This window comes from Gymnoscopelus braueri (genome assembly GCF_963280865.1).
Source record: "Gymnoscopelus braueri genome assembly, chromosome: 1".
Taxonomy (NCBI): domain Eukaryota; kingdom Metazoa; phylum Chordata; class Actinopteri; order Myctophiformes; family Myctophidae; genus Gymnoscopelus; species Gymnoscopelus braueri.
Window position 1 is genome coordinate 26,434,150 of NC_137603.1, and position 16,077 is coordinate 26,450,226.

Consider the following 16,077-nt stretch of genomic DNA (forward strand, 5'->3'; position numbering starts at 1 on the left):
CTGTGTAGTGTGTATAGAGCTGAGTGTATCTGGTAGTGTTCAGGAGGGGAGATGAGTAATGGCTAGTAAACCAATGCATTCCTCAGTCTTTAGACCAAACTGTGAAATGACTATGGACCCTCTCTTTCTCACACCCGATTCCTTCCCTGAAAGATATGCATTTGTGTCAGTGTGGCACATTTCACATGTTTGCATTTCATTCAGGAAAGGAGAAGTGTTGAAAAGCTGTCGTCTGTATGTGTATAATATACACACACATATATATTCTTGTCTAATTCTATATTAGAGACCATCTGTTATCTGATGCCGGGGCAGGTCTTTACACCTAAAATTCCTGATGCTTTAAGTGTGGGACTGAATTGATCTTTGATTGTCACATCACTGGTTTACAGGTGTAAAACAGTTGGTGAAATTATTTGTTTGTACAACTCATTTGTAGTTATCAGGAAAGGGAATAAGAATAGCAATAGAAGGATACAGTAGAACAAGAAAACAGGTAAGATATTCAAATATTCCTTATAAAAGTGCAGTGAAATACATTATACATAATACAAGCAGGTCAGATATTCCAAAAAAGCAATTATATGAGGCAGTTAAAATAGCAGCTAAATGAAATATATGGGAACAGATATAAACATGAGGTTAAAAAATGCAGGAGAATGATGCTCAATATATGGAGTATAAGTTTTTTTTTTTTTTCTGTTTTGTGTTCATTCAGTGGCCCTCGCAGTGTGAGGGTTTGAGTCTCAGCAGAAGTTCTATTTCACTATAGGGATTATTATATCATCAATGCGGAACATTACACCACTTTGGAACAGATCAATCAGTAGAGTACATTGAACATTGTGTCCTGTCATTCCAGAGACCTGCACCGTGAACAATGGGGGGTGTGACTGCACCTGTAAAGATACCTCCACAGGTGTACGCTGCAGCTGTCCCGTGGGCTTCACACTGCAGCCTGACGCAAAATCATGCAAAGGTCAGACTTTTAGTCCACCATCGATATTCACAGAGAGGAGTAAAGCCTGATTTATTGCTTGGTTGCACATTGCGTCTCGCGCCAAAAATAGCTGATCTACAACCTCACAATGTGTCGCTGCGACACGCCGTGAGCTTGTAGATTGGCTATTTTCGGTGTGAGACACTAGTGTGCTCAACTAAGTATAAATCAGATGTAATCTGTTACTATTCCCATTCCCTTAACAGTACACTGGCTTAACTCTGATAATTGGATAGATTAATACAGGACTTTACTGTGTAAACAGGCCTTTACACACCGGGAGTGTGAAAAATGAAAATAGTTATGAAATGCTTGTATTTCCTCCACAGACATTGACGAGTGTGAGCTACACAACGGCGGCTGTGAGCAGTTCTGCAGAAACACCATTGGCAGCTTCGAGTGTAACTGTAAGAAAGGCTTCAAGCTGCTGACCGATGAGCGATCTTGCCAAGGTAGAAATACTGCTATAATGCAACTAAGATACTCCCCACCCCCATTACGGCTTTTTACTGTCTTTTCTAAAACATCAATAGAAAAACATCCAAAACATCCATTTTCTCTTTCTATCCCATTATGGAGAGACAGTTCTGTCCGTGTGTGTGTGTGTGTGTGTGTGTGTGTGTGTGTGTGTGTGCGTGTGTGTGTGTTGTGGGGGCGGGAAACCCCTCCTAATGAAGAGTGCATCTAACTGCCGTACCACCATGTCATTTGCCTTTGATTACAGATATAGACGAGTGTTATTTTGCGCGAACATGCGATCACACGTGTGTGAACTCCCCAGGCAGTTTTGAATGCGTCTGCAACAAAGGCTACACCCTGTATGGACTGGCCCACTGTGGAGGTGAGACAGAACATTAACCACTTTCAACTTGGCCTCCGTATTTTAGGCATAGGCGAACCTTTCCTGCACGACACCGTCATACGACAAAGTATAAAACAGGGCATAAGTGGTTTAACAGCATTGGCATCAAACAGGATTGTACAATATATAGATGTCTGACGTTTTTCTGTTCCCTTCAAGCAGAATAAATGTTTTCTACATATCGTCGTTGTCGGGTGGAAACCTTGTATGTCCAACATCATTCATCAGGAAATGGTAAAAAGAACCTGTGATGCGATGCGTTACTTTTTGCGTGACATTCTTGTATGATGAAGTGGGCATTCATTTACTAAAATACATTAAAAGTAGAAATATGGAAATACAAGGTTTCTGTCTGACAGCAGCAATATGTTATGTACAGTACTACGTATTGGAAACATTTAGAAATAACATGTTTTTTTTTTCTTTTCTCTCCACCCAGACATAAATGAATGCAGTGTGAATAATGGAGGTTGTCTGCACAGTTGTGAGAACACCATGGGTGGGTTTGAGTGCCACTGCCAACCTGGCTATAGGCTACATTGGAACAAAAAGGATTGTATTGGTAAGCCAGGGCCCCTGCCCATAGAAGAGGCATTTTCTTACTTCTGTTCTGTTCTCTCTCATGCTACCACTCTGGGAGGAAAGTGTGTGATGTGTGAAATGTCTGCTATTTCATGTTTTGGACTGGAACTTGGGGGACTAAAACAGGAGATACTTTGAGTTCTGTTGCCTTTTTTTCTCTTTAATTCTCTATCTTGGGCTTGATAAATGAACTGAAACACTATAGAATTATCGCTGTTGTTGAAATGTTGTGCTTTGCTCTTAATCACTCCGATGTCTCATTTTGATGTGCCCGCCCCCATTACAACCAAAAGTTTTCTTTTTTACCTTGGAGTTTGTTGTGGTTTTTATCTAGAGACTGAGGGTTTACACGCTGCGAACCCCCCCTCTAAACCCACCTTGAACTGCAGTAAGCAGGAAGGAGGTGACCGCTGCTTCTTGACATGCCAGTCCCAAGTTCATATCAGCAGTGGTGAGTTGCTTTAGTCAGTTCATTAGCTGTTTGAATCGTTCACACAACTCTGGACTGCCAGAGCAACGATTCATGTTCCTACATGCTGTCTGTTTGCCTTTGGTGACCTTACGTCTATGGTTCTAACTTTTGTCTGCGTTGGTCTCTGTGTCACGGCCCCATGTGTCTGTTCAGGGACTGAGGATTCCTATACTGTGACCTGTGGAATGCCTCTGCCCTGCTTGGCTGAAGCACAAAGGAACCACAGCGGCTCGTATTGCTTGGGCAAGTAGACAACATCACAGATTTACATCGGCCTCTATTTGTCCACCCAGTGACAAACCAAACAAACAACTCGATAACAACACAGGCATCCGTTGTTTTCATTTGATGTATTGATAAGTCAAACTGTGGAGATTTTCCTTGGGATTCCATCATGCTTTTTTGTGCCTTTGTCTCATAGGACCAGAAATGTCAGGTGTTCCCCGTATTAAGGCCACAGCCACCTTCAAGTCTGGCACGGGGAAGTGCAACTTGAAACGTAGTCAGGAGAGACTGAAAGAGACCATAAACAGTGCACGTTCAGGTACAGAAGTTCCTGTATCACACCATTAACAACTTTTCAAAACAGGAGGCTGAAATTAGTTGGAAGTGGACTGAATTTACAACTCTCTCCCCAAAGTGCCATCTCATATAACAATCTTAATTAATCAGACCTGAAGGCAGCTTGAATGTAAACCAAAATTATAGCCAAATGTGAAAGACATTTGTGGGGAGAGTGTTGTGGCTTTAAAATGTTTTGAAAGTCTCAGCACTGCACATTTGTCTGGCAGTGACAGGGGAAAATGTAATTAGCCATAGCATGCCTTTCACTTGGGTCCAGCCTAGCCATCAATCAAACAGACTTCCGATGGTGTCATTAGTTTCTTTTCTCCAAACGGGTTCCGGTATGGACATTTAGATCCCCCACAGTCACTGAAATGACATAATTGAGTGTCCTCTCATCAAAAGACACTGACCATCGTCATATTGATGATTGCTCTTAGCCGTGGACACTTATAGGTCTGTAACTCTGAGAGTGTACAAATGGAACCAAATGGAGCCTTATGGGTCCATTTGGTTCCATTTGTACACTCTCAGAATAAATCATCACTGAGGATTTTACTGTGTAGATTGTATCAAATGGAATCAGTGGCCTAATGCATATCAAGCTTGTTGTCAACACCTTTGTGACTTGTGTGTATGTTGGTGGGTTGGGGCTGGGGTTGTCTCCCATGTCCACAGTTAGCAAGTCCCTCTTCACTGAGAATGTGCAGTTCAGCTACGTGAGCCTGCACTGCTCCTCGATGGGCCGACGTGCTCGGAGCCGACACGGCAGGAAGGCCGGCGAGGAGGAAGGTTCCTCTATCACGGCTGAGTTTGAGCTGGATGTGAACCTAGAGGAGGTAACAGGTTGGTCTCTCTGCGCTGCCTGCCTGCCTGCCTGCCTGCCTGCCTACCTGGGACCTCCGCCTCTTGGGGTCACCCTCTGCTTCTTCTCTGTCTTTCCCTGCTGCATACTTGTCACTAAACAAACCAACCTGTTAAAGTATCTCCTGTTTTGACTCTGCTGTGATGGTGGTGGTGGGTTCTGGGTGGAGACGCAGGGGCGAGGTGTTTTAGTTTCCCCTGATTCCTTTACGGGCAGTGGCTGAAATCATTTCTTTCCTGAGCCAAAGTAGTAGTTTGTCTTTAAAGCATGTGTGTGTAGGTATATGAATTATAGTGTTGGTTCTATGCTATGCTATCGTTCTCCAAAGGCAGCTGTGGTATTGAGTGCTTCTCTCAGCAGAGAGCTGTGACCTGAGCTGTGTGCGCCGGCGCTCTGAGAAGAGGCTGAGGAAGACCATCAGAACCTTGAGGAAGTCCATCAATAGGGAGCAGTTCCACCTTCATTTTGCTGGCTCTGACTACGAGCTGGCCAAGAGTCTGGGCCAACCAGTAGAGACGCCCGAACATTGCGTGTCAGGACAGGTGCTTGTGGGCAGGAAGTGTGGTGAGTCTGTTTTCTTTTCTTTTCTAATTTCCACGCACTAAAATCATGTTCATTTAATTCTGACAGTGTAAAAATGCAAGGTTCCACTCTCAGTTAGATCAACACTCCAGATTTTGTGGTGTACTAACCATGATTCAGTTCAGAACATCAACCACGCAGACAAGCAAAATGTGCAGTTTTGGTGTTTTTCCGTCTCCGAAGAAAATCACTTTAGGAAAGTGAGCCGCTCAAAACACTTACGTTCCACCTATCAAAAGGCAGCAGTGGCCCTGACTGGTTCTTATACACAAGGTTGTCTCATAGTCGTGTCTTTAAGTAATTGAGGTAGTCCATGCCAGTGAGATATATTTAGACAAGTTGGTTTAATGATTGGATTTGGAGCAGGTGTTGGCCAGATGACTGCCATATTTGGTTCGCAGACATGCTGTAATGAGCTGGTCAGAGGGGAGAGGGAGAACTTGCATTGAGGAACAGAGAGGCTGTTGTTGGCTCTCCCAGCCACAAGATCTTCCAGCATCTCCCTGGGATAAAGTGTAACATAAAGGGTGATGGCAGCCCCACCCCGGCCCTCTTTTACTTACAGCTCATATTCATTCATTAAGTGTAAGACACACTGTCAGTGCTAGTGAACTGTATATGTGTTTTCTCTGGCTAACATACACATGTGCCCCCAGTTTAGGGCCTCGCAGGAAGTTAACCCCCTGAAACCTAGTGTCTGAATTCTGGGGCGAACATTCAACGAAAATGGTAGATAGATCGGCTATTTTACTGTGGGGACTCCACAGTAAAATCTCGAGTGTTAACTCTGAGAGTGTACAAATATGACCAAATGGACCTGTAACATTTGTACACCCTAAAGAGTTCAGAGTTACAAATTGATGAACACTGAGGATTTGTACAACCACAGTATTGACACATCACTGAATCCTGTACACCAGAAACAAAGTATTGATTGAAGGAGAAAATTTGAGAATTCAAAGGGAAGGTTTGGATATTTTTGAGCAAAAACATTTGATATATTGATATACGTTCTACTAGCTCACAACGCGTCGCTTTGCGGTGCGGTGTGAGCTTGTGGATCAGCCATTTTTGCTGAATATTCACCCCAGGGTAGGGACGTTAGGAATCATGATGAAACCATGAGCTGTTATTCATGTGTCAAATTGCTGATCAATACTAATGGTTAGACGAATGGTTATAGTAAATGATTGTGGTAAAGATATCAAACCATATGCCAACCCAAACAGTTGAATTGGTAAATGAATTGTCTGAAGTATTGTTGTGTAAAAAGGATGAGTTAAATTAACACTGATTACTGATTGTACTTCTTTGTACTTGTGTTGGGCAATGAGAGGAGTCCTGTAATTTGCTGATGAACTTATTTACACAATTAAAGGAGAATTATTGAAATGTATTCACAGTTTGCTAAACTTGATCACACATACATTAATTTAACCACTTTCAACCTCGCATCCCTATTTTGGGCATGTCATTATAGCCAAGCGAAATATTTCACTAAAACAGTCAGTCTACAAACTGAGGCGTTGCATCGTGACGTGCTGTCAGATTGCAGATTTGCTATTTTTGTGCGACTCCGTCTTATGATGAATTATAACACAGGGCTTACGTGGTGTATGTTTTCTTCTACTTTTGGACTCAAACAACAGTCAAGTAAAAGTCGTCGAGCTGAGCTGACATGATGTGAACTTCAACTGTTGCTGTAGGTTACTTTCATGTTCCACAGTGTGTTGTATCTTGATTCCAGCATCGCACTTTCAGGTCAACATTAAGCAGTCTCTATTGGACATGGCAGGGGTGCAGACATGTAATTTGGGAGGGGGGGACTGAAAGGCATTCTTAACCCCTTTAAAGGAGCTATATTTTTCCCTCCACCCCCACCCCTCCCTCTGGCTTAGCTCTGAGTGCAGTTTAGTCTTTTCAGTTTGCCCACTCCATTGTAAACCCCAGTGGGGCTTGCTCTCATTGCCTCAGGAGAGCAGACTAAAGTTATCCCCCAACAACAACATCCCCTGTCACACTAAAGAGAAAAGCTATGCTTTTCTCTTATTCTTCTGTATACTATATTGAAAGCACTATTCTCTTTCCTGTTACTGTTGAAAGTGTCTTGCTTTTAAAAATATATATTTATTCTTAATCTTGCATACATGCATATTCTTAAGCACCACCTGCTTGAATACTTGGTATACGTATTTTGTCACTTCTTTCACTCGATTGTTTTCATGTCAGATTTTTAATCAACCATGTGTAATTTGCGTTGTCTAAAATAATCCAATGTTGATGTCTTCCCTTATGTGGTAATTCTGGTAGAGCGTAAGCTCTGGTATACTGTCGCCTATAGAAAGTACATGGTGAACCGAGCTTCTCTACTTGTTCCCGTCTTTGATTGTTGTAGTCAAGTTGTTTGCATGTTTGTTTTAATGTTGAAGATGTTTAGGAAGTGCTGTTGATTCAAGCTGGCAGTTTGAGTGCTATGCCCCCCCCTCCACGCCCCCCTGGCAGGGCCACTCTGCATGACCCCCAGCCACTAAACTGCTGAAGAGAGCTGACTTCAGCCACACCATGGGAATCAATTAGCATCAGCTGTTTGGGCTTCTGCTTGATGGGCGCAAGAAGCGATTGGTCCAAGCAGAATGCGGGGATTCAGAAACCTGACCCCTTTTATTGGGTTCAGCTCCTTACCACTGTGATAGCGTAGTGTTTTCCTATGTCATCAAGTAGGCAAAGACTGGGGAGTTGAATAGAGGTGAAAGGTCTTTTAAACCTCTTTGGGGCCATCAATTCGAGGACTCTATAGAATTGGTTCTTTGCATTTGAAAGGCTTCAAGGTTTTTTTTTTCTCCCTCTCACTCCCTCTCTTCTCTTACTCCTTCCCTCCGTCAAATAAAAGCTGTTTGAAGACAATGCAGTGGTGGCTCCTCATGGTCATTCAGAGTAAACAATAGGCTGCAAAAAATGAACTGCTCTTGAGAGAATTACATTTTCTTTCTTTGAAGGAAAATCTAACAATTTGCTGAGCCATGTATAATGGATGTACGTTAAAGCTTTTGTGTGTCAGGCCTTTATAAATGGTGGTTCTCTAGTTAGAGGCACATCTTAAAGGCTACCACTGAGGCACTTATTAGACTGGAGGCCTTATATGATTTATTCTGCCAAAACTCTCAAGTTATGAAGTGCTTACCACCGTCAGACAGAAACAATTCCAAAATTAATTAAAGGCATCACTCCAGAAGTTAGAAACCAAAGCAAAATGGTGCTCATCCCTTTAATCAAGTGTATGCACTTTTGTGAGATAAGAGGCAAATACTCCCTTTGATTTGCCTCTGTGTCTGCTTCTGGTGGAGGTGAGGGTACTTATGATAGTATTAAGTGCTCTTCCACCGTGCACAGCCATGCTTTATGAAGTATTAGGGTTTGTTTGATGTGGGACACAAAGGCAGCTGTGGAGAGGCTCGGCGCTCTTAGTTGTCTGAATTTTTTGCATAGCTGCATCAGGTTGATTTGCAAGGTTTTTTAACAGCTTAACACTGGGTCTCTATATCTAGCCTTTGTGTGTGTGTGTGTGCGTGCGTGCGTGCGTGCGTGCGTGTGTGCGAGCGTACATCTGTGTGTGTGTATGTGCGTGCGTGCGTGCGTGTGTGTGTGTATACTACTAAAGAAGACGTGTGCACTTGTCTTTGCATGTGCAAGTTTCTGTGTACAGGTTTCTGTGGCCTGAAGGAACGTTTGATTTGGGGATCACTCCACATCTAAACCACGAATGTCAACCAACAACTAATGATCATCAATGATCATCAAACCAACTCTAATCATAGACTATAACCTGCTGTGAAATAACAAACTGTCATGTAGGAAAACGTTTGCACTGGAACAGAACTAAGAAATATAATAATCACATTTTCTAGACATTCATTTATTAAGGCCCTGTAAAATGTACTTAGGCTTTACTGTTTTATTCCCCATGCTTGAGTTTTTAACATGCTTCTATATCCACTGTAAATATATTCACATGTCCTCATGTAAAAGTATTTCGTGAGTACTGCATTCATGATATATTGTATAGGAGTATGATATATTCAAGGAGATATTTTCAGTACTTTATGTGGCATTATGACACACGCCTCAACTGCAATATAAGAAAAATGCTACCCCCATTCATAAATAAACCACCCATTTGGGGCTGTACAACTGTATAGAACTAAATCTATTGAGGCTATTAGGCTAATTACAAAAGCTTATTTTCTGCCACTGCCATTTTAAACAATACAATACAGCTGTGATATTTTCCAACTGATATGTTTATCTTGTCTCTTTGGCACATGACCTGACTTGATGACTGATTTCTGATTGGTCCACAGTTGATCAGGGAAGCTTCTAATTGAACTATTTCTGCAGCACTGCTACAGAGTGGTATCTTTAAACAGGGACATAAAAGGAGAAACACAAACTAATGCAGTCTAGATAGGCTACTCTACATGCTCAGCCTCACAACAAAAAGTTTAATTTGGTTAATTCTTGGAACCCCATTAGTTTTTTTCCCCCAGACATACTTCATTTATGTGTCTGTGAGTTTTGTTCTTGATCTAATGTTGCTTCATTTCTTCTCCCTCTGTTAGTGAGCTGCAGTGTTGGGACGTACTACGACGGGGATCAGGGAAGGTGTGTGCTGTGTCCATCTGGAACATATCAGGACGAGGAGGGACAGGTGTCCTGTGAGGTGTGCCCTCGCCCGGAAGGAAGAGAGAGCTCCAAAACGGTTGGAGCTCGAAACATGTCAGAATGTGGAGGTAAGGCAAGGTTAGACAAGACGCCGCATCAGTGATTCTAATTTATGGTTAAGAGCTGCAGACTTTGAAATAATTACAGTGGCAGCACCACATCACTCCTGCTTCATGACATAGCATGCAGTGTCTATGAAGAGGAACGATGGGTTATTAAGAAAATCTAACCATTTAGATGCCTCCTCTGTGTGACCAGTGCAGTTCCTCTGTTTAGTATTACTTTGTCTGAGGAAGAGCTAGCACGCTTGAAACGTCACTTTGGTGGCAAACAGGGGCGTAGCACCACATTCTGGGCCCTGGGGACAAAGATTCACTGTGGGCCCCCCTATGATTTTTTTTTTCTTTAACAAATACCCAAATAATATATTATTATTTTTTTGGGGGGGGGGGGGGGGGCAAAATGGCAATCCATTACAGTCGGTTTGGGAGTGTGCAGACTTTATTTTTCTATTTTAGTCAATGCAACTTCTCTCTCTACCATGAAATGAAGGGTACGCCTACCCTTCACCTCCTAGGTGAAAATATCCTGAGTAGTTACGATGTCCAATAACCTCTATTCACCAGTGGGTGGTCAACAGTTTCATGATAGTAAAGAAATGTACAAAAAGAGCTCATGATAGATCATAGAAAGGTTCTCCTTCATGGTTTGATATTCTAAAATGGAATCTTGAGTGTTTTCAAATCATGTCCTGTTATATGAACCACACAGGAAGCAATAGTGCTCCGATAAAGATCTCACTGGCAGATGTTCTGCTTTGTGTAAAGTTAAAAGAAGCCTGAGCTGAGATCGGTTAAGATGTATTTGAATTCAAAAAGCTTAACGCAACCCCTTCCCAGTACTGAATCAAAGGAAAATGAGCCACCATGTTTTGATCTCTTCTACTACTGTTATCACCATCCGCTTGTTTGGCTCTGTCCCAGATCCAATCTACTGCTTCTCCCACTGATAGACTAAACAAGAAGAGCTATCTGGCAGCCAGCTAGTAAAAGTCACCAAGGAGACATGTGAAAGGTGGCTCAGGAAAAGATAGCAGGCGTTACATCAGTGGCCACATTGAATTTAAGTCTACCGTGTGCTTTTTATCCCAATAGTAATACACACCCCAGAGGCTGGGAACTCCTATATGAAAAATATGGATTTTTAACGTATTGACTGCAAATTCTCCACTTTCAATCTGGCATCCCTATTTTTGGCATGTCATTTTAGGTAAACATTAAAACAAATCTAATAATTTCAAAACATTTCAAAATGTTCAAAAATAGCCAAGGAACACAAGCTTAAAACATGCTGTGAGCTTGTAGATTGCCTATTGTTGCTATTCATCATATGACAAAGTATGTACAGTAGGGCTTAAGTGGTTAAGTTGCTGTGCTGGGGACTTGACTACAATAGGTCATGTTTACATAAAATGTGCAGAGAAAAATGTAATGTGCATACTGTATGTGACCGAGACTTTTTGTGATTTTACAAAAAGACACCAATTCATTCATAGTCTTTAGCAGCTGCAGCTCTGACCATGTGTGTTTGTTTGCTTAGGTCAGTGCTCGCCAGGTCAGTACTCTCATGATGGATTCATCCCTTGCCTGCCCTGTCCGCTGGGAACGTACCAGCCAGAAGTGGGCCGCACCTCCTGTTTGACTTGTGGAGGGAACCTGGTCACCAAACGCAGTGGAGCTGAGTCCTTTCAGGAGTGTGAAACCAAAGGTAAGGGTTCATCATCATCTGCAAAGGTGTAAAGTTACTACATCAATAATCAGTAATTCACTACATTTACTCAAGTACTGTACTTAATAGTTTATACTTCTACTCCACTACATCTCAACAAATGTTGTACTTTTTAGTCCACTACATTTATTTGACAGCTTTACTTAGTAGTTACTTTGCAGATTAGATTATTAATAATTAAACAAAAATCTTCTATTTTTTAATAGCCTAGTGTAAAGTAGGGCTCAAATGGTTAATGAACAATAATTATAGTCCAATAACATGATACATGACTCTGAAATTGCCATTCTGCATAATGATTACTTTTACCTTTGTTATTTTGATACTAATACTTTTGTACTTTGTTACAAGTAATAGTCCTGTATTAAAATTCATACTAAAGTCAGAGTATTTCTTTGTGGTGTTGCTACTTTTACTTCTGAAATCTGAGTACTTCCTCCACCACTGATCATCTGTCTCACCTAGTTGTGTGTGATTGTAATTCTGCTGAATATTAAAGGAGACTCTGCTGCCCCCTGCAGCTCGTATGTTGTCCGTACACCCTTGTACTATGCGATGTGATGTGATGTTCTTGATTTATTGTTACATGTTTTTTTATGACTTGCTTGATCTTTTTGTTTCTGTAGTCCGGTGTTCACCTGGACATCACTACAACACGAGTACGCACAGATGTATCCGCTGTCCCATGGGGACATATCAAGTCGAGTTTGGACAGAATTACTGCACAGCCTGCCCTGGAAATACCACCACTGACTATGATGGCTCCACCAACATCATGCAGTGCAAAAGTATCTATCTATCTATCTATCTATCTATCTATCTGTACACAATGAATATGCCTGAATGCGTGCTTGTTTTCATGTTATTGCACATTCTTTTTTTTTTGTACTTAGTACTTCTCTTTTAAAATAATACGTGCGCTGTTTCTGTGTCCCACTTTTAGCATTTTTGCTCTATAAAATTAGCATTGGTACAGCAAGAGGGTGTAAAGTATTTGACACGGTGCTGTTACTTTACAGACCGACAGTGTGGAGGTGAGCTGGGAGATTTCACTGGCTACATTGAGTCCCCCAACTACCCGGGGAACTACCCAGCCAATGTGGAATGCACTTGGACCATCAACCCACCGCCCAAACGCAGGATCCTTATTGTTGTCCCAGAAATCTTCCTCCCTATCGAAGATGAGTGTGGAGACTTCCTAGTCATGAGAAAAAGCTGTGAGTCTCAGCTCTCTATGCTTGTGGGTGCATGTGTGTGCGTGCGTGTGTGTGTACATGTGAGTTTCATATATGGATATAACATCATCAGCTGGTTATTAGCCACTTTCAAACTGGCATCCGTAGCCTACTATAAGGTGCACAATATCTGTGCGTGGGTGCGTGCTTGCCAGCGTGCGTATCTGTCTTTTGCGTACCTCGAGAAATGTCCGAGCGATTGACATAAACTTGTGTAGCGCAGAGGACCTGATGAGTATGAATAATAGAGATATAAAGAAAACAAGGAAAATTTGTGAGATATTTCAAATATTCCTGATATGGGGAATATTTGACATATCTGACCTGTTTTCCTTGTTTTATCACGATTTAATGCATTGCGAGCTTGTAGATCGTCTATTTTCCAATAGCTGAAGTATAAAATAGGGTATAAAATAAGTCATGTTTATGCTATGTTGATGAATTGAATACATAGGACCACAATGGAAACACGTTCCCAGGACTTTTTTGTGTTATTTACTTTTAGCCTTAATGTCTTACTGTACCACTTGCTGTTTACATTTCTGACTAATAAAGTATTCAATTAAAAAGCATCTTATGAGTGTTACTAGAACTACAATAGACTTATAGTAATATAGTAATATCATTAGCCCTTCACATACATACATTATGGAGGGTGACAATGGCTAACTGATCCACTTCCTGACTCCACAGCTCTCCCCAACTCAGTGACAACTTATGAAACTTGTCAGACATATGAACGCCCCATTGCCTTCACATCTCGCTCCAAGAGAATTTGGATACAGTTCAAATCCAATGAGGGGAACAGTGGGAAAGGCTTCCAAGTCCCATATGTAACATATGACGGTGAGAGGAATTTCAGTTTGTGTTATTATAAATGATTTGGTACGCCTGTGTAAAAAAGAAAACAATATTGCTTGCACTAAGAAGCTGTTAATGTACTTTTGTTTGTTTCAGAGGACTACCAAGAATTAATAGAAGATATAGTCAGAGATGGAAGGTTATATGCATCCGAGAATCACCAGGAAATTCTCAAGGTAAACATTGTGGAGTATACTATCATTCTATATCCAGTCCTTTTACTGCTAACATGATTACATTTCTCATGGAAAGATTGTACATTAGAAAAGAAGTGATGTTGACCATCAAATTGACCCTTGTTCCAGTAAATGAAAGTGTTTTTTATATCGATTGGGTAATGGTTTACCCAATATTCCAGCTTCTTGTGTAAGGTGTGCTTATTAGAAAAGCCCTTACTTTATTGTAATACAAGAACATGCTCACTGTCGAGGAACGTTTCATGAGCCAATTTACTACCAAACTCTGTTTTGGACATTATCCTATATTTTGAAAACATGGACGTCACATTATCACCGAAATTATATGTGCATATAGTGCCCTCTTCTGGAGACATATAGACATATGTGCTGTGGTTCATATTGGATTATTTCATTATAGTGTCAACGTCTTTACTTTTAAAGTTATAATACATATTCAACATTTCTCTACAGGACAAGAAACTTATGAAGGCATTGTTTGATGTTCTGGCACACCCACAGAATTTCTTCAACTATACAGCACAAGAGTCAAGAGAAATGTTCCCCAAGTCCTTCATACGATTCCTACGCTCTAAAGTACTGAGATTCCTTCGTCCTTAATGTGGTGACTTTTAACCAAGTTACTTTCTGTATATCTCATATAATGTTTATATGAGATACTGGCCACAGTATCTACAGTATGTTATCCACTGACCAACTGAAAAGCAGCCTTTAGTAAAGCTGTTTTCACATGGATTTAAAACTAGCGTGGACTGTAAACGTAGTAACATTGATCCTTAAGCAGGGATGAAAGCAGTCAAGTCAACCAAGTGGACTTTTCAGGAGAGCGTTTAACAGTAACAACAGTAACAGAAGGACTAAGGAGTAAGGACACAATGATGTTTTCAAACATGGTACTGATAAATGGGCAGCCTCTGATAGTTTTTTTTTTTCTGTTGGTTCCATATATTGTAATGTGTTATACAACATATTACACATGTAAGACCTAAGCCTAATCTATGCTCTGTCACTCGATGGTGTCGTACGGTGTAATTAACAGATTTCCATGGAAATCAGTTATTTCCGGTGAGTAACAGCATTGTGTGACCGCGTATAAAATTAGACTTTTCACAGACTTTAAAATGTATTGTGGTACTCTGATTGTATGTGACTTCTTAGTATTTGGACAAAGCTGATGAGAGTCTTTATTTTCATATCATAGTACAGTATCTACAATATGTGAGTACTGCTAAATTCAAATCACAACATTATGAGAATGTTTCTAATGGCACGGTGTGGAGACATTCAACTATGGTAGCTAATGAGAATCTGAATGTCAGCAATATAGCGTGTATCTAGTTATAACATAGGCTGCTGTATGTCTCATATAGGCCTATACAGCAGAATTAATTGCAGAAATACTGCTGAATCTGAGAAACAAACAGCACAAATATGACCTTTTCTTGGGAATGTTATAGCACTACAGGTTATGTAGTGACACCACAAGAGCAATTATTCTTTTGAATGTCTTGTATATGATGTAAAAAGTTTTAGATGAAATGCTAATGTATGTAGCAAATACGTTCCTGACACATATACTGTATGTAGTACTGACACATTGCGTTAAGTTTCATTTATACTCCATCGCGGGAGGTGTCGCTTGCCGAAAAGAAAAGATCTTTATGGCAAGCGACACTGAGTAGGCTACAAATGAGGCTTTACACCCTGTATGTTTGCTGCTTCAATATAATGTATGTTTACTCCTATATTGAAGCAAATTTTACGTTCCAAATAGCTATATACTGTAGCAGCTCTTAGGCTTTCATGAAACACCAATTGTTCAATCAAAATGTCTTTGTATAAAGACGTTTTTATTATGACCCATGCAGCAACCAAAGAATTCTTCACTCTCCAATTGTGCAGAGAAATTAGTTTATAGAGTGAACTGATTAGAAAAAAGGAAAAAAAAGAAACTTTTGTAAAATAGAATTGCTTTTTTCACTTGTCTTAGAAATAAATGTATGTATATTTTTTATTGTTTGTACATCTAACATACTGTAAATAAAACTAGTAAACTTATTTAAGATTGGTTTTATAAAAGTGTTCATTTGTGCAGGTGATCTTGTGTACACGCACACGCACACGCACATGCCATTCATGTGGGTTTGGACATTTTATACATTGGCAGAATGTGCTTTGTTCACATTTGTTTGTGTGCTAAAAGTGTTTTTCACTGTGCGATGTAAGTCAATAGAGAACATATTGTTTCCCTTTTATCTATGGAGCACCTATTGAAGATATCTCATCAATATAAGGAGTTACATCATGGCAAGGTAACTACACAAGCCATGGCTTTACTAATGTCTGTACA

At 40.7% G+C, this 16,077-nt stretch overlaps 1 protein-coding gene across 2 annotated transcripts in view; it reads left to right on the top strand.

The window, feature by feature from the left end:
* scube2 (signal peptide, CUB domain, EGF-like 2) overlaps positions 1-15,783 on the top strand; it is a 22,215-nt gene extending 6,432 nt beyond the window's left edge. Inside the window, exons 8-23 of one of the 2 annotated variants that reach the window (XM_080434749.1) lie at positions 863-979; positions 1,330-1,452; positions 1,725-1,841; positions 2,302-2,424; positions 2,779-2,895; positions 3,070-3,159; positions 3,338-3,460; positions 4,159-4,326; positions 4,703-4,909; positions 9,544-9,714; positions 11,246-11,413; positions 12,061-12,222; positions 12,454-12,651; positions 13,363-13,515; positions 13,627-13,706; positions 14,181-15,783. In XM_080434749.1, coding sequence (XP_080290875.1) covers positions 863-979; positions 1,330-1,452; positions 1,725-1,841; positions 2,302-2,424; positions 2,779-2,895; positions 3,070-3,159; positions 3,338-3,460; positions 4,159-4,326; positions 4,703-4,909; positions 9,544-9,714; positions 11,246-11,413; positions 12,061-12,222; positions 12,454-12,651; positions 13,363-13,515; positions 13,627-13,706; positions 14,181-14,327 — 2,264 coding nt within the window. In that variant the 3' untranslated portion in view covers positions 14,328-15,783. The remainder of the gene's footprint in view (positions 1-862; positions 980-1,329; positions 1,453-1,724; positions 1,842-2,301; positions 2,425-2,778; positions 2,896-3,069; positions 3,160-3,337; positions 3,461-4,158; positions 4,327-4,702; positions 4,910-9,543; positions 9,715-11,245; positions 11,414-12,060; positions 12,223-12,453; positions 12,652-13,362; positions 13,516-13,626; positions 13,707-14,180) is intronic. The other variant, XM_080434750.1, reaches the window with a different exon arrangement.
* The last annotated feature ends 294 nt before the right edge of the window (positions 15,784-16,077 follow it).